Here is an 18,468-nt window from a genome sequence, read left to right as displayed (position 1 = left end):
ACATATACCACAGTTTGCTAAGCTATTCCCCAATTGAAGGACATTTACTTGATTTCCAATTCTTTGCCACCACAAACAGGGCTGCTATGAATATTTTTGTACAAGTGATGTTTTTACCCTTTTTCATCATCTCTTCAGGGTGGTATTCAGTAGTGGTATTGCTGGGTCAAAGGGTATGCACATTTTTGTTGCCCTTTGAGTATAGTTCCAAATTTCTCTCCAGAAAGGTTGGATGAGTTCACAGCTCCACCAGCAATGTAATAGTGTCCCAGATTTCCCACAACCCTTCCAACAATGATCATTATCCTTTCTGGTCAGATTGGCCAGTCTGAGAGGTGTGAGGTGGTATCTCAGAGAAGCTTTAATTTGCATTTCTCTAATAAGTAATGATTTAGAGCAATTTTTCATATGACTATGGATTGCTTTGATCTCCTCATCTGTAAATTGCCTTTGCATATCCTTTGACCATTTGTCAATTGGGAAATGACATTTTTTTAAAAATTTGACTCAGTTCTCTATATTTTAGAAATGAGTCCTTTGTCAGAAACATTAGTTGTAAACATTGTTTCCCAGTTTACTACATTTCGTTTGATCTTGGTTACAGTGGTTTTGTCCGTGCAAAAGCTTTTTAATTTAATGTAATTGAAATCATCTAGTTTGTTTTTAATGATGTTCTCCATCTCTTCCTTTGTCATAAACTGCTTCCCTTTCCATAGATCTGACAGGTAAACTAGTCCTTGATCTTCTAGTTTGAAGCATAGGTTCTTATGTGATCTTTCTGTTTCAAGTGGGTCTCTTATAGACAATTCATCCATACATTCTCATGTTATACAATGAGATCATAAATTGAATCAGAATTGACAGGAAGTGAGCCCAAACAATTTGAAACTCTGAAAATTATGTTTTTAAATATGGATTTATACCACTGTTGCTAATACTGAATCTTATCTTAAGTAATTAATGATAGTAATAAATCATCACAGCAAGCTATTTAAAAACCATACCATCCAGAGCCATGAAAAACCTTTTCATTGTAATTCAAAATTATGAAATAATTCAGTACCATATCAAATTTCACTGAGGATAAATGTTTATAAGTCTTTTTAGTTTAGTTTTGTTTTTTACAAGGCACTGGGATTAAGTGGCTTGCCCAAGGCCACACAGCTAGGTAGTCCTCAGTGTCTGAGAATGGATTTGAACTCAGGTACTCCTGACTCCAGGGCCGGAGCTCTATTCATTGCACCACCTAGCCGCCCCAATATAAGTCTTTTTAAAGAAAAAAGCCACATGCCACTGGAAAAACTTATTTTTTGTTGTCATAGTAAAAATGACTGAAATAATGCAGGGAAAACAATAATGTGCCAAACTAAAATTCATTTCTTTGTTAGAAAATACTTTTGAAAGATGTATAAAAAACATTATTGAAAGGAGAAGAAATATGTAGAAAATTACATCATGTTGGAAGTTTGCTTCCCACAGAGGTGGATGAAAAGTACAAATGCATCTACCATTCTTCACTATTGTTGCATAGTCGTTTCAGTCATGTCTGACTCTTTGTGACCCTATATTGGGGTTTTCGTGGCAAAGATACTAAGTGGTTTGCCATTTCCTTGTTCAGGAAGATGAGTCTTCTTGACTTTGGTGCTGACACACTATCCATTGTTACCCCTAGTTGCCCCTAATATGGCTTAGATTGTGATTTTTTTTTTCAGTAAACACAAAAAATCACTTTTTTTTGATGAGATGTAAAAGGAAAGATATATAGTGCTAAATGTGGCAAAATGCTGAAAAAAGTTTGAAGATGCATTCTAAGTGGATACACTTTGTTTTATCTATTCAGATGCCTAATTTACATCCAGTATATTGGTTAATCTATTTTTCAGTTCTGTACTATTATACTATATTATGAATATTAAAAATGTATCAAGACAAATAGAAACATTCCCATGAATTTTTAACTCAAAAATAGTGAATAGATCTTTAAACTTAGGATTTTTTTTTTAACACTCTAACTCTTCCCACTCACCTTTGTGATTTGCATGTAATTCAGTCTGATGGTGACTAAGTAACCATCTTCATGGATTGTAGCTGAGAGAAGCTATTTAAAAAAACATAAAGAAGATATTCACAATTGCTTGAGTCTCATTGGCCTGAAAAACAGCCTAGAAAATTAGAAACTTTGAGCTATATGTTTGATCTGCCAGTGGATCCTTAGATATTTAATTTTAGTTACTAACTGGATATCTCCTCATTTGTGAAAGGGATGAGCCCAGGAGAAAAACTGGCAACTTAATTGTTTCTGTTAAATTGCCTTTTTCAAAAATAGATTATGTATCCATTAGGAAAGATTTTTATCTAGGATATTTTCAAACAATAAAGTAAATTAATAAAGTTAGATTATGTAATATTTAATAGTGAAAGAAATAATTTGTCAGAGATTTTTTTTTAATATATTTTAGTGCCATCAAGGGAATGAATAGATAAGATCAGGGGGATCTCTAAGCAACAATTTCCAAGTCATATTAAGCAACATTCTGTTCAGATGAATATTTAAGTAAGTACATTAACAACATTTTGTGAAGAGAAATAAAGACTGAAATAATAATAGTAGTATTTAAATGGAATGTAATATATTACACCTAAGAATAGCATGGAGTCTAACAAACGACTTAAAAGATAGTATCAAAGACATGAGATTACATTAAAAAAAGCATGTGACTCCATTTTGTTTTTATCCACCATTTTTGTGAAATTAAATTTCAGCAGCTTGTAAGTACCTGACTTTGAAGAAATCACAAGATTATTCCCTATCCAAGTGTCATCCAACTTAAGGAATATCACAGAACTACCAACTCAGTGAGTCTTGATCCCCTCCACTAATAGAAAATCAGCTTTTTTAACCCCTATAATTCAACTTTCCTAGTTTTTCATTCCCACCAATTAAATATTGTGTAAAAACCAATGGTCATTATACTTGGCTACCAAGAGCTTTGGTCCTGCTTTGTTTCTGAAACTGTATACATTCCTAAATAAAGCATTTTCTGAATATAAATATTTGGTTTCTTTATTCCACTGTAATAGTTATAGTGACTACCAAAGGGACTGATCAGACTGTTTTCTCCAGAACTAGGTTAGATAGTGAATGGGACTATAACTGAGTGAAGCCTCCCTCTTGGTTTCTGCAAAACCAAGAAAGAATTGCAATGTTTTCACTTCCCCAAGGTCAGGTGGTAACAAAGATTATACAGCACTCTGATGATTGACCCCCCCAATATATGGAGAGATTCAAAATTATCTCTCTGATAGGGTAAAACTGAATCTGAATAATTATGCAAAAATAGGGCTTGAAGGCATTTGCCTTGCACCACTTGGCTAGATACTTGTGGAAAGATTGTGAATCCAACTATCTTACCAATAGGTAATGAATGGGGGGCGGGGTTGGGACTGCATTAGGGACTAGGATAAAAGTAGCTTGTATGTGTCAGCACTTTATACTCCTCCTAGAGCTGTAACTCAGGCTACAGAGTTTGTGCCCTCTTCTTGAGAGCAGTAAACTAAACTCCTTTTTGTTCTCTGGTCTGGGTCTTCTGATTATTCTGTTTAAGGAGAACCAATTCTGTAACACGTGGTTCTGATCCCACAGTGGGTAGATAGAGTGTATCTGTCCATAACCATAATCATACATATATTTAAATATACATATGTGTGTATATCTATATAGCTGTGTGTACATATAATGCATACACACAATTAGTTTTCAAGTTATTTTAATGGCATATAACACTTTGAGTATGTTTTAGTAATGCAATCTTAAAATTAGACTAAGGATTTTTCATATAAAGTCACTTTGACAATTGTAAAGAGAGTCAAATTATTTTCCTATTTTAAAGACTTTGGTTGATAATTTTAAGAGACAGAAAGTCTTTTTTTTTTCCAAGTCAGGACCTCATGGATCATTTTCCTTTTAAAGATTCTTCCATCAGTCTGTTAATGGGGCAGTTCACATTAGGTATAGATTTTAGGTAAAGAGAAAAAGAAGGAGTAGTATGCAAAAACTAAAATTCTTTAAAGCAGATGTGTCCAACCAGTGGCTCCACAGTCCATTTATATAGCATTATTACATTTTATTATTATATTCATTGGTCATTTGAGTTAACACTGTAGTCAAAAATAAATATGAAATTTAGAAAAGCAAAACAGCTGGACACCTATACTCTAACCAGGTATTTCTAACCTGAGCCTGCAGGTGCAGCCACTTTGGGGCCCTTTCAAACCTCTTTCCCCACCTTGTCACATTCAGTCTAGGTGAGCTAAAAGGTTGGACAACCCTGCTCTAAAGTTTTGGGTGAATTTGTAATTTGATGTTCTTTTTATAGCTCTCTTGTTACTAGGATCAAAACTATTGGGCTTGACCTGATTTTCATTAAGTGAACTAGCTTTTGGAAAACCAAATTTAGGAGGTTGTACTAAATTGTACAGAATCTTGTTATTGGCCAATTTCAACAGAGTTAACTAAGGAATTTTTGTAAATGATTTGGAGCCAGAGAAGCCTATCTTCTAGGAGGAGTACTCTTCAAAACTGCCCTGAGGATAAAGCCTATTTCCGAATGTCTAAGGGAAGATATTTCCAGAGACTAGAGAAGTGTACTGAAGAAATGGACCCCAGGAGAGGTTACAAGGAACCTTAATATTAATGATCATTTGTTTGTATTATTAGTTTGCTAAATTTTCTTGGTTACCTTGGTGACATGTAAATCTCCCTTCTCAAATTAGTCCATGGTAAATCCTTTAAGTGGTTTGATCTAAATAGACTAAGTTTACCTACTGAATCTATTTAACAAGATTGGTCTCCTTAGGGAATATATGAGATTATGACTCTGTTTATACTCTTTGTTTCTCTCATCCTATCCCTTTGATGACCCTTAAAATAGGCTATCTCTCTGTCTAGAAATCCTTAATTTAAAGGATTTAAATAAGTAATCCTAGGGGCTAAAAACCTCAGAATCAAAGTGGAGAATGTTACATTAAAAAATAGCATTAGTGACTCCATTTTGCCTTTATCCATAATTTTGTGATTATTAGTCTTCTCATTTTAAAGAAGTCACAAGATAAACACTCCCAAAAGGTAACTTGATTTAAGGAATGTTACAAGATTCTTCCTCTCACAATGTCTCTTCATCCATTCCACAATCCCTATAATTCTATTTTTTCTGTTTTTCATTTCCTTCAAATTGTACATTAACTTTATAGAAACCAACGGTCATTGTACATGATCTTGTCCATCAGTTTTGGACCTGATTTGTTTCTGTAGTTGTATGCATTGCTAAATAAATCACTGTCTGGATGTGACTATTCCATTGGAACAAAGAACCAGCAAAGGTGGGCTGGTCATGTTGAAGTAGAGAAAATATTAAACAGAGAAATATGTTTTATGTACTGACAATGTATCTTGCCTTATCCCCATCCCATTATTCAAGTTATTGAGATGAGGTCCAGGAACTTTTAGTAAACCTTGCTCCTCCCTGGAATCCTATCAATAAAAGCAATGGTCCCTGCCCTAGCCTGAAAGGATTAAGTCTTTGAGGTACTGCTCCTCATCACTTATCTCTGGATACTTTATCCTTTGCTCTCTGAGCTACCTGCCCCTACCTATGGTTCCCCAAGTCTCCCTAAGTCCTTAAAAGCTCATTCACTCCTCAACTGACTTGCTTGTTGTTGTTGGGAGGGCAGCCCACTCTAGGGGAGCATTATCCCCAAAATACTCTCTCACCTATGACCTTCCTTATTGCTTATATCCTGAAGGTCCCTCTTCCTTCTGGGCAATGGGATTCCCCAAGTAACCTCTGTCCCTCCTACACTTTTCCTTTCTGCTCAACTGCTTCTGGTGGTTTAGGTTACTTAGATTGTTTAGGATGTTTAGGAATCAGTGGTTTCTTGTCCTTTAGTAGATATATTACAGCAATACTTAGATAAACCTTTTGGTCCCTAAAATTTCTTCTGCATCAGAGTTGGGTTTTTTTTACATATTTTTTACATATTTTACATAATTCTTTCATGTTCTGTCCTACATTTTGCCCTGGCAACAATGTAGTGAGAACAAATGGGCTGCACTATCAAGAGACCTAGAAGACCCTCAAAAAAGTTGGAAAAACCTGTTATAGATTTGTGATATCAACTTATTTAAACAATTTGAGTTGAACACCACTAGACTAAGATCTTACACTTCCTTTTAAGTACTATGATTTATATCATTCTCTGTAACTTAGAATGCTTTGGAAAATCTATTATAAAGTAGTTCAACTCTTAAAAATGTTTGAATACTTAAAGGAAAACTGAGTTTTTTCTCCTCTGACCAGACTAAAGGACCAAGGCAATTAGATTTTTGTTGATGTTATATGTATAATAATAAAGGCAGAAATATGGGGTAGCTGGGCGATGAACAATGCCTTTGCTTTCTTACTTTTCAGATTTTTGTTTACAAGCTAAACCAGAGGGAAACTTAGAGTATTTAAGAATTTCTGTCCTAAATTAGATAGTTAATTTTTAAATAGAGGGCTTTGATATCTAAAACATAAGGTTAAATAGGGAAGACCTTAATCTTAATCTTGGGAGCATCTCCTTTAGATGGCTGGGGGTGGTGGCTATTTCTAAAGAACTATGAGGTTTTTAAATCTGTACCCTAGCAGGCTGTAGCTGATATGGCTTGAGTGACCCTAAAAGCTAAGCCTATCAGATAGTAGTGATACAGGGAATTATGGACATAGAGGAATATTTGTAATTGGAAACAAATTTTGTAATTTTTTTTTCTGCACTTGGCCATGTGCTCACCAGGGGATCAAGAGACCAAGTAAAGGCTCATCCTACAACAATCTATCCAATATAAGGCCAGACCACTCCCCAAACACCACCCCTCCCATGGATCCTGAGGGTTATTTAAGGAAGAACTGGAGCATTTCCTCACTCTCCCTGGGCCCTTATCTCTCTGAATTCTAATGCTGACTCCATTAGCCACTGGTCTGCTTGGTTAAGCTGCTGCCCCCAAAACACATGGCCTTTAAGGGACTCTTTACTATTTCTAGCTTTCTTTTGTGTGGTGATGACTTTTTTAATAAATTAGTATTTTCTTTTACAACTGCATTCTGGTGTCAAAGTCATGAGATCTTCCCAAGGAACTAGGGAATCCTCCAACAGGGAGCAGCAGGCTCTAGAAAAGGACCCAGGGCACTAGCAGGAATCACCCAACAATACAGTGACTAGATCTGGCATGAGAGTAAAATCACCAAGGGCCCATAAGATGCCAATGGATGTTCCATGAACTGGAACCAGCAAGGTCCAAGGTCCAGTGGAGAAATATAGTAGAGCCATGATGCTTGGCTGGTCCAAGAGAGCAGCTAGACTGGCCCTACAGCAGAAGATGTTATGCCTTTGCCACATGTTCCTCATGCATGGACACCTTTGTGGGATCTCTATATTTTGACCCATCTTCCTAAGAAAAATTAATATTATATTCTTCTATTAAAAACTAATTATTAATTTGTGATCCATACTTTCTCTTTTATTTCTGTTAAAATCCGACTCCTGAAAAGGTTAGTCAATCTCTGAAGGGCATGACTGAGTAATGAGATTCTCGCCTATCCCCCAAGGTACTTACTTGTTAATACATGCTTGTTAACTAAAGAACTAGGAGGCCTAATTTCTGTTTAGAATATAAATAAATCTAGTCTGGGGGAGCCTTTGTCTGAGGAAGAACCTTCTGTCCTTGGTCCCCTCCATCTAGGGCAACAGCTTATGAAGGAGAAAATGAGCCAGAGGTCCAACCTCTCATTAAATGTCCACCAATCAGGGCTGTTTACTCATCAGGAGAGTTCCCTTTTGGGAGGAATTTAAGGCATTTCACCCTGGGGACTTTGGTTACCAAAAGAAACCAGTGTGTTGACTGCTGGCTAGTTACCCCAACACTTTTCATTCATCACACTGTGTGATCCTGGCCAAGTCATTTAACCCTATTTGCTTCAGTTTCCTTATCTATAAAATGAGCTTGAGAAGGAAATGGTACTTCACTCCAGCATCTTTGTCATGACAAGCCCAAATGGGGTCATGAAGAGTTGGATATGATGGAAAATGACTAAACAACAATGAGACAAAAATAGCCATGCTATTTTATCAGAGGAGTGGACAAAGAACTGCCATCCTACACACATATAGGAGTTTTTGAAAAATCCTATATTATGCTATAGGGACTTATACAATTTAGAGTTAAAAAGTATTTAGGAGATCAACTAATGGAAAATCCTTCCTTGACAGATGAGGAAATGAAGCCTAAGGGAGTTAAGTGACCTGGCCAAGATTGAGCATGTAGGAAGTAGCAGAGTCAGGGTTTAAATCCTGGGAAGAGATCTGGTCCCCTGTAATGAAGCCAGGTGCCTCTACAAGCTCTCAATAAAGTATCAGCAACAACTTCTACATGGCAAGTTTTTCTCTTATGTTTCTTTAACAATATCCTCTCTTTATGAGATCTTAGAGGAGCCTAAAAATTATTTTACTCCCTATTTCCTAATATATCACCTTAACACACTTAAATACAGGCATTACCTAATTTTGGTTTTCCAGCTGGAAATGGAAAGGCTGCTTAAGGTTCTGAAATTTAAGTTTTATTTCTTACATATTAAAAAAATGATTTTTCCCCCTTTTTTGGTAGAATTTTGTCTTTGGGGGTTAGAAAAATATTTTAAAACTCTTTATATTTAATAAAATTTGGTGGGGTTATTCAGTTCAACCAATATAGTCTAATTATATTCAAGGCATATAAAGTTGTATCCTGGAGGATACAACAACAAAATTTAAACAGTCCCTGTCTAAAAGGAAAATGCAATCTAGTAATACTATTGAGGGAGGGGAAGGGAGAAGAGAGTGGGAGTGAAGAGGATTTGGAGTCCAGAGAAATCTAGACATGATTTCACAGGTTTAGAGAACTCCAGGTGAGGAAGCTCATCTACTAATGCAGAATAGCGTAGTGTTGTTAGTCATGTCACAGTTTTTGTGACCCCATTTCTTGGCAAAGAGAAATGGAGTGGTTTACTTTCTATTTTCTTCTCCAGCTCATTTTACAGATGAAGAATTGAGGCATATAGGGTCCATAGCTGGTAAGTGAAGGAAGCTAAATTTGAACTCTAAAAGATTCCCAAGTGAGCACACTATTCACTGGGCAGCCTAGCTTGGAAAGTTTCCTTGAGCCTGGAATTGTCCAGGTCCAGGGTCACACTTAGAGGTATAACATGGAGGTGGGACGAACCCTTGAGTGTAAGCTGCCTCTAAGCTTTAATTCCACTTCTCTAGCAATGCACACAAATAATTAATTCACTCACTGAGCATTCAGGCAACAAGGCTAGCCAAGTGCGTGTGGGGGGCCTTCAAGGTACTGGCACTGTCCTCATCCTGGATATGGGTTCTGGGCTGACTCAGAGGGAAGGACTCTTTGAGTCATGATAATCATTTTCAGCAGCACCTGGCTGTTTATTTTTTCTCAACTTCTATGCTGAGCCTGTCGACCCTTGCTCTATGGAAAAGCCTTCACAAGATTCTAGCAAGAGGTGCATTAGCTGCAGGTTGAATACTCCAACTAAAGACTCAGATTAAATGAACATCTAAGATCTTCACTCTGCTTGGAAAAAAACAAAACAAAACAAAAAAAACCTCTTCTAGCCATTATGGAGTATATATTGGCAGAGTTTGACAGTCTAGGATTTTGGGATCTTTTACGGATTTTTTTGCCTGGATTTATAGGGCACAAAATTTCTGTGAGTTAATAAATTGTATGAAAAATTCTTCAAATGTATTCTTTCTCTCATCTTTAGTGGTGTATAGATAATAAATTGTGATGTTTAGTCATGTACCATGTTTCTAGGAAAACCACAGAATAATTACCTAGGTGCCTACTAATGGGCCACCAGGACTTGGAAGTGCTTAAAAAAGTCATAACTTTATTCCTATTCTTTGTACATGTATTCTGTATTTTTTTCCTTACCTTTCCCATCTTTGGTTCTCCAACTAAAGCCCTGAAGTCAGGGTTGTTCTGGGCATAACTTCTGAGATGAGCAAAGATGTGATCCAGCTGTTTCCTCCAATATCCTGAAAGAAAAAGGAAAACCAGGTAGTCATTTTTTGATAATTCTTCTGTTGCTGGGTAAGACCAATGATAGAAAAAAAGGAAAGTTCAAATGTGAATTTTCTTGCTCAAATCATACTTTGTTTTTAAAGATTTGAAATTTTTTTTGTAGATCATCTTTTGAAATCAGTAATAGAATGTCATTAGAATCACTGATCTGAGCCAAGATGGCAACAAGAAAGGCTTGAATCTTAGGAGCTCTCTGATAAAACTCATAAGTTAAGGACTCTAACTAAACTTTCGAGAGGCAGAATCCACAGAGGGACCCAGTGAGGCAGTTCTCCTACTCAAGGTAACCTGGAAAAGAGCAGAAAGGCTCTGCTCCCCAGGTCGGAGGGGCGGCCCGCCACAGGGGTGGCCTGCCAGAACAAAAGAACTTCAGCCTCCCGGAGGCAGCCCCAGGGCACTGGGAGTCGCAGCTCACAGCAGTGGGGGCAGTTTCCTGATCTATGCCCCGGGGAGCACCAGGCACAAAGTGGGGGAACAGCGGGGGACCTCTGCCAGAGTGAGCACGTGGAGCCCAGCCCTCAGGGCACACAGCCAGCAGCTTGGTCTTTCTGCAGCCCAGATATGAAACAGAAGCAGGTGGAGCGGGTAAGCAGGAGCCCCCAGGCCATGAGCCCATTGAACCTAGGGAGGGGAGTGAAGAGAGACTGCCCAGCTCTGCCCCTGGAACAGGACTCTGGGGCTCTGACCACATTCAGATCCTGATCACAGTCTAGGACCCCCAATAGAACAACAGGGCCCCCCCACCTCAGCCCCATGGCAGAGGGGGGCGCTTATGGTCATTCACAAACCAGGAGGGAGGACAGAACCTCACACACTGAGACCCTTGTGGGAGTGTTCCAAAAGCTCAGGAAGCACCCCAAAACAGGCACAGGCTGGGAAAAATGAGCAAGCAGAGAAAAAAGAGGAACACAATTGAGAAATATTTTGCAAATGAGCCCAAGAAGGATCAAAATACTCAGTCTGAAGATGAGGAAGCACAAGCTCCTACATCTAAAGACTCCAAGAAAAACTGAAATTGGGCTCAGGCTATGACAGAGATCAAAAAAGACTTTGAAAATCAAATGAGGGAGTTGGAAGAAAAACTGGGAAAAGAAATGAGTGAGATGCAGGAAAAACATGAAAATGAAGTCAGCAGCCTAGTCAAGGAAATCCAAAAAAATGCTGAAGAAAATAGCATGCTAAAAACCAGCTTAGGTCAAATGGATAAAACAGTTCAAAAAGTTATGGAGGAGAAGAATGCTTTAAAAAGCAGAATGGGCCAGATGGAAAAAGAGGTAAGAAAATTCTCTGAGGAGAACAAATCCTTCAGACAAAGAATAGAATTCAGGGAGATTGATGAATTTACCAGAAATCAGGAATCAATACTTCAAAACCAAAAAAATGAAAAATTAGAAGAAAATGTGAAATATCTCATTGAAAAAACAACTGATATGGAAAACGGTCTTAGGAAAGATAATTTAAAAATTATTGGAATACCTAAAAGTCATGATCAGGAAAAGAGCCTTGACATCATCTTCAAAGAATTACTACAGGAAAATTGCCCTGATATCCTAGAAGCAAAGGGCAAAATAGAAATGGAGAGAATCCACCGATCCCCCAGAGAAAGAGATCCCAAAAAACCAACCCCTAGGAATATCATAGCCAAGTTCCAGAACTCCCAAGTCAAAGAGAAAATATTACAAGCAGCCAGAAGGACACAGTTCAAATATCATGGAGCTACGGTCAGGATCACACAGGACTTAGCAGCAACTACATTGGAAGCTCATAGGGCTTGGAATATAATATACCAGAAGGCAAAAGAGCTTAGAATGCAGCCAAAAATGAACTACCCAGCAAGGCTGAATGTCCTCTTCCAGGGAAAAAAGATGGACTTTCAATGAACCAGGGGAATTTCAAATGTTCCTGTTGGAATGGCCAGAGCTGAAGAGAAGGTTTGATCTTCAGATATAGGACTTGGGAGAAGCATGGAGATTGGAGGAGAATGGAAAAATATAAGGGACTTAATGATGATGAACTGCATGTATTCCTGCATAGAAAAATGACACTGATAATACTCATATGAACCTTCTCAGTTAATAGAGCAGGTAGAGGGAGCTTTTATAGTTGAAGCACAGGAGAAAGCTGAATTCCAAGATAAAATATGGTGTAAAAATGGAGTCAATAGAAAAAAAGGGAAATGTAATGGGAGAAAGAAAAAGGAGAGGGGAATAGGCCAAGATATTTCATATAATAATATTTTTCTTTATTACAATGAGCTATTGCAATGATATGGAAGGGGGGGAAGGCAAGGGGGAATGAGGGAAACTTCACTCTCATCACAGGTGGTCAGGAGAGGAAACAGCATATCTACTCAATGGGGTATAGACATCGGGAGTAAGAAGGAGAGGGGGCGACAGGGGGAAGGGGGGGATGTGAGTGATGGAGGAGAGGATGGATCATGGGGGAGAGTGGTCAGATATAACACATTTTCTTTTTTACTTATTGCAAGGGGTTGGGATTGGAAGGCCTGCCCAGGCCCATAGGGGCCAGGTGGATGCTGGGCCTAAGGGGTGGTATGGGGGCTCAGGGCTTCTTGGCCCCAGGACCAGGGATCTGTCTGCGGCACCACTCAGCTACCCTACAGCAGAGTCAAAGTGAAAGGAGAGAGAAAATATAGTACATGGTAGTGGAGAAATATGAAAGGAGGGAGTTGCGATCAGCAATGGCAACGACAGAAAAATATGGAAGTAACTTTTGCGATGGACTTATCATAACGAATGTGATCCACCCATGACAGAGTTGTTGGTGTTGGAATAAAGACTCAAGCACATTTTTTGTTATTATTATTTTTTTGGGGGGGGTGCAGGGCAAATGGGGCTGGGTGGCCTGCCTAGGGCCACATAGCAGGGTGATCCTTGGGTGTCTGAGGCCGGATTTGGACCCGGGTGCTCCTGGCTCAAGGGCCAATGCTCTGTCTACCACCCAGCCACCCCTACTATTATTACTATTTTATTTTATTTTGGGTCTTTTTTTCCCTTTTTTTTTGGTTTTTGCAGGGCAGTGGGGTTCAGGTGGCTTGCATGTCACACGGCTGGGTGATTGTTGGGTGTACGGGGCCAGATGTGCACTCGGGTGCTCATGACTCCAGGGCTGGTGTTCTGTCCATTGCGCCACCTGGCCATACCTACAATTATTACTATTTTTTTTTTTTAAGTTTAATTTTTTTCTCTCCCCTTTACTTTATTGCTGAAGCAAGTCTATATTTATGGAGGGAGGAGGTATCTCGTTTACTCTTAAACAAGAATATTTTACTAATGTAAAAATAACATTAATTGTACAAAATCAGAATAAATATTAAATAAAAACAAAAACAAAAAAAATCACTGATCCTTATGACTTAGGTCTCAGAGAGATCAGCTATTCCAATCCTCTAATTTTATAGATGAGAAAATTGATGTACAGAGAGTTAAATGGTTTGTTCATTGTCACAAACTAATTAATGTGACAATTAGAATTAGAACCTAGGGTTTTTTTTTAGGGTTTTTTTGCAAGGCAATGGGGTTAAGTGGCTTGCCCAAGGCCCACAGCTAGGTAATTATTAAGTGTCTGAGGCCAGATTTGAACTCAGGTACTCCTGACTCCAGGGCTGGTGCTCTATCCACTGTGCCACCTAGTCACCCCAGAATTTAGGTTTTTAAAAATTCCCAATCCAATTCTTTTCCCAAAATCTCTTTCCAAGTTCTCTTCAGTATCAACTCAAGGTGTCTCAAAATGACTCCTAGAAGATTTGAGGGAAAAAATATTTGAGGGGGTTTGGTAAATAGATTTGGATTCCATACTTAGCAACAACATTGCCAGGGAAATATGGTTGTAAATTTACTGAAAACCCATTTTATCTTTTTAAAATTAAATAATAACAACAATAATGATAGCAATGATTATATTCATGTAAATAACATATAGGACATTATTACATAGTATTCTGGACAGTTGCCAATTTGTCCCATGAATTTTGATCAAGAAGACATTGGAATGATGTCAGGATTTTTTTTAGATAAACATTTTATTCATATTTTTAACATTATTGTCATTCCTGAAAACCACTCCTTCCAATTTTCTCCTCTAACAAAGGAGTACAATAATCACGCAAAGCAGACATACTGACCCTGTCTGATAGGTTATGTCTCATTCAGCAGTTCCTGTAGTCTCTAAGAAGGGAGACTTTAATAGATTTCATTATCAGTTCTCTGGAATTAAGATTGGTCATTGTTGATTGGAATTCTAAAAAAACACTTCTCTTATCTTTGAACCACACTTGTGTTTTCAATGGCATGGGAGGTTCCTGAGAGCATCCAGATCTGCATCTGGCCCAGGATGGAGCATTGAGAGTTCATACATCATGGGTCAGAGGCAGGATTTCTATCAGAGCCCAGCAAGCTCTCCTAAGAAGCCTATGAAATAGAGTGCTGGACCTATAATTAGGAAAAGCTGAGTTCCAATCTTGCTTTGGTTACTTGCTAGCATTGTGGCCGTAAGGCAAGTCACTTAACCTTTGCCTGCCTCAGTTTTTTTTATTTGTAAAGTGGGAATAATAGTAGCACCTATCTCCCAGGCTGTTCTGAGGACCAAATGAGATATTTGTAAAGTACTCTTAAAGCTATATATTAAGGCTATCATCATCAGCAGCAGCAGCAGCATCATCATCATCTACTATGCCAAGATGCTTTCCACTATTATTTCTTATAGGACAACAATATACTACTCAACAATAATATTATATTCGAATAGCAGTGATTTGAGTCATTCTCTATTTTGACATTTACTTTGTTTCCAGTTTTTTATTTATCTCAGTGGCTTCTTTATCCTAGTTTTTCATTTTATGAATCTTAATTCTATGTGCCACGAAATGGCAAGTGATAAAGGGAGAATAAAGGGCTTGCAACCTCTACTTTGAGTTTTTTTTCTTATGGGGAAAAAACCCCCCACCAGGGACTTAGGGCTGCAAAATGTTCCCTTTAATTTTCAAAAATCCAAAATGTAACAAATCAAAAGCTTTTACATTTTCTGCCCCAGAAAGATTCTGAAGCAGTGGCTAAGACCTCTTGCTATTCCTAACAATTTCTATCAGTGGCCCAGGACCCATGTAGAGTTCTCCCAAATGATGGTCTTCTTCTCATTGCTTTCATCTATGGGATGGTAGTCTGGGGGAGGAACTGCTGAAATTGCAAATTCTTTCTTTTAAATTTTTTTTTAATTTGGAGCAATGGTGTTAAGTGACTTGTCCAAGGTCACACAGCTAGGTAATTCTTAAGTGTCTCAGACCACATTTGAACTCAGGTCCTCCTGACTCCAGGACTAGTGCTCTATCCACCATGCCACCTAGGTACCCCTGAGGTTGCAAATTCTTGTTCAGCATGGCCTTTTCCCCTACCTAGTGAGGGGGAGGATGAAGACCAAATACACCAACAGAGAAAATGACAATTATTTCATCATTTCATCACACCTTTTGTAATTATAATTTCATTATTCATAACCTTTGCCTTAACCTGGAGTCCCAAATGAACTTTTTATTTATATCTTTTGTTTTTCTATCACCATCATTTCTTAATTTATGCTGACTCAAGGGGTCATCTTTGGGGTAGAGGAGATTCCTCTAACAAAATTAAGCAACACATCAGACATGCCTAGTGACATATGTAACAGAAATAAGTTCTTTAAAACATAAAAACATCAGTTATGAAATAGAGATTTCATTATACCCCTTACCACTTAATCCAGACCCCAAATTATTCTGTAGGTTGCTCTCTTTTCTCTTCCCCTCACAACCAATGTAAGATGTCTGTGACTTATCTACAAGAGCAGCTATTGGAAAAGTACAACAAATACCTAAAACAAATATTCATGAATATAAAGGGAGTACTATATGAAATTTTTTATTTTCGTTTAAAAAGAAACACACATTAAGTCAAACTGATACTATATTTTTGTGACTGATAATTATAAAGACCTAAGTACTATGAAATAATGTTAGAAGCCTATTTTAAAAGGTGCAATTTAATGCAAAAGAGTTCAATAAGTGAAAAGGCTCTGCTGTGACTCTATAATTGCCTTATGTCAAAAACTTTATAACACTTCATAATATAATGGTTTTTTGATTATTATCAGGCAAGTGTTTAATTTTTTCTTTAACCATAATTAATTATTAATATAACAACAGTTTTATATAGGTCAAGGAAGTCTTTTTCAGGATTATAAAATTCAAGAAATCCTTTAGAGATCTTGATCTTTTAGAACTAGAGAACAAAGTGAAAATTAAAAGAATGCTTTGGTCATTTGAAAGAAATCCCCAAATGAAAATTTCTGGAAACATTTAGCCAAAGTATTAAGGTTCTAGGTCAAAGGAAAAATATTGCAAGTATCAAGAAAGAAAAAAAAATCACAGTTAGGATTACAGTTGATTTATCTGCCATCACTAAAAACAAACAGAGTCTGGGATATGATGTTGTTTGTCCTTTGTGAATGAAGAGGATCAAAATGATATCATGATGTCAGTATCAAGGTGCAGTGTGACTCATTATATCAATATGAGCCCAGAAGATTCTTCCACAGATTAGGCGCAAATGGCTACTAAGATAATTTGTGAGGGAGATGTCTTTAAAGTTGCACATCTCACATTTCTTGTGCACTATTGCAATTCTGCTTTTGTTCATAGAGCACAATGTCTTTGATGCAGAGGCCTCATTCATGTCAATGACTTCCCTGTCTCATAATTGATCCCAAAGTTTTTCAGTTCTTCCAAATATGCTTGTATCTCTTCTTCTGATCACCATGTGAGCACCTGCATTGTGTGAGGACTCTGTAAAACAGTCTTTTAGGCAAACATACATTCAAACAATGAGGCCCTCCCAGTGGAATTGTGCTTTCTGTTCAACTCAACTTAGTGTCTAGAAACTTATCTTACCAAATGATCTTCAGAATCTTTCTAAGACAATTCAAATGGAAGTAGTTCAGTTTCTTGGCATGGTGCTGGCAGATGTCAGCACAATGGGTCTACAGACCTTCAGGTTAGAAGGCACCCTAAGGTTTTACTCTTTTCTTTTACTCTTTTCTCCCACACATTGTTTTGGAGATTCCCAAACTCTGAGAATGTGTCAACCTCATTATCAATGTATACATTCCTGGAAAGTTTAATGCCAAATTAAGTGAACCTATCCATAGTGTTCAGAATTTTACCATTTGTTGTAACTATTGGTTCCAGGTGTGGATGGTGAAGTGCTGCTGGTGGAGAACCTCTGTTTTCTTGGTATTAACTGTTAGGCCAAAATTAGCATAAGCAGAAAAGGAGAGATCCATATTTTGTTAATCTCAGCCTTGGAGGCTGCATCCACTGCATGATCATTTTTGAACAAAAAGACAAAGTCTAACCCTCCCTCCAATTTAGTTTTTTTGAGTTAAATAATTTACTGTCAGTGTGGTAGTTGATTTTGATGCCATTTTCATCCTCGGAAGCATCCGACAACATCACTAACATCAGATTAAAAAGCATGGGAGCAAGCACACAGCTCTACTTCACTCCACTGGTGCCTGGGAATGGGCAAGGAACCTCTGTAAACATGCCATCTTGGAAATCATCTACAATATTGATGAACCTCTGAGAGCAACTACATTTTGCTACAATCTTCTATAGGCGCTTGTGATGGATAGTTTCAAAGGGTCAGATAGACAAACGTGTTCAGATTCTGCTCTGCTCTGGCATTTCTCCAGGGGTAGCAAACACCCTGGTGACCCTTCCTCAGACACACTGGCTCATCTTCCAGGTGAAGGATCAGCTGATTAAAGGAAGCCTGAGGCTAGAATCAGGCCAGGAATGACTGAGAGAGAAGGCCCTCTCCCTCCCCACCCACCCCCTGGTTGTCACAGCTTATTTCCTTTCCCTTTAATAGAGATGGAAATGGAGGTATCTGATTTCCTCTTGCCATATTAACCAGGACATTTTCAGTCAGCTTCTCTGTTGCAGTGGAACTCTTTCTAGATCTCCCCTGGAATAGAATCAGCACCAAGTACCTTGCCACATAAGATGAGCCTAATGACTCAGTTGGAAGTTCAGGTAACTTCAATCTCAGGTAAATGGTCTATAGCTTTGGCACTGGTTGATGACAACCTTTTGAGAACTTTATGGAAGCGTTTGGTCCATCTGTCCTTGTATCATGTCATTATCACTGAACAGTGTGGCTCCATGGCCACTGAGTAGCTGAGATGCACCATCGGATTGTTACTATCAGTGTAAAATTGAATTTCGTCTGCCTGCCTATTGA

General features: G+C 38.0%; 1 protein-coding gene across 1 annotated transcript in view; it reads right to left on the bottom strand.

Annotated features, from left to right (window-relative positions):
• DZANK1 (double zinc ribbon and ankyrin repeat domains 1) overlaps nt 1-18,468 on the bottom strand; it is a 148,996-nt gene that overhangs the window by 33,060 nt on the left and 97,468 nt on the right. The window contains 2 exon segments of the mRNA XM_074209374.1: nt 2,027-2,098; nt 10,025-10,128. Coding sequence (XP_074065475.1) covers nt 2,027-2,098; nt 10,025-10,128 — 176 coding nt within the window.

The sequence above is a fragment of the Macrotis lagotis genome, chromosome 1, assembly GCF_037893015.1.
Source record: "Macrotis lagotis isolate mMagLag1 chromosome 1, bilby.v1.9.chrom.fasta, whole genome shotgun sequence".
NCBI lineage: Eukaryota > Metazoa > Chordata > Mammalia > Peramelemorphia > Peramelidae > Macrotis > Macrotis lagotis.
This window is presented reverse-complemented; position numbering and strand designations above follow the sequence as displayed.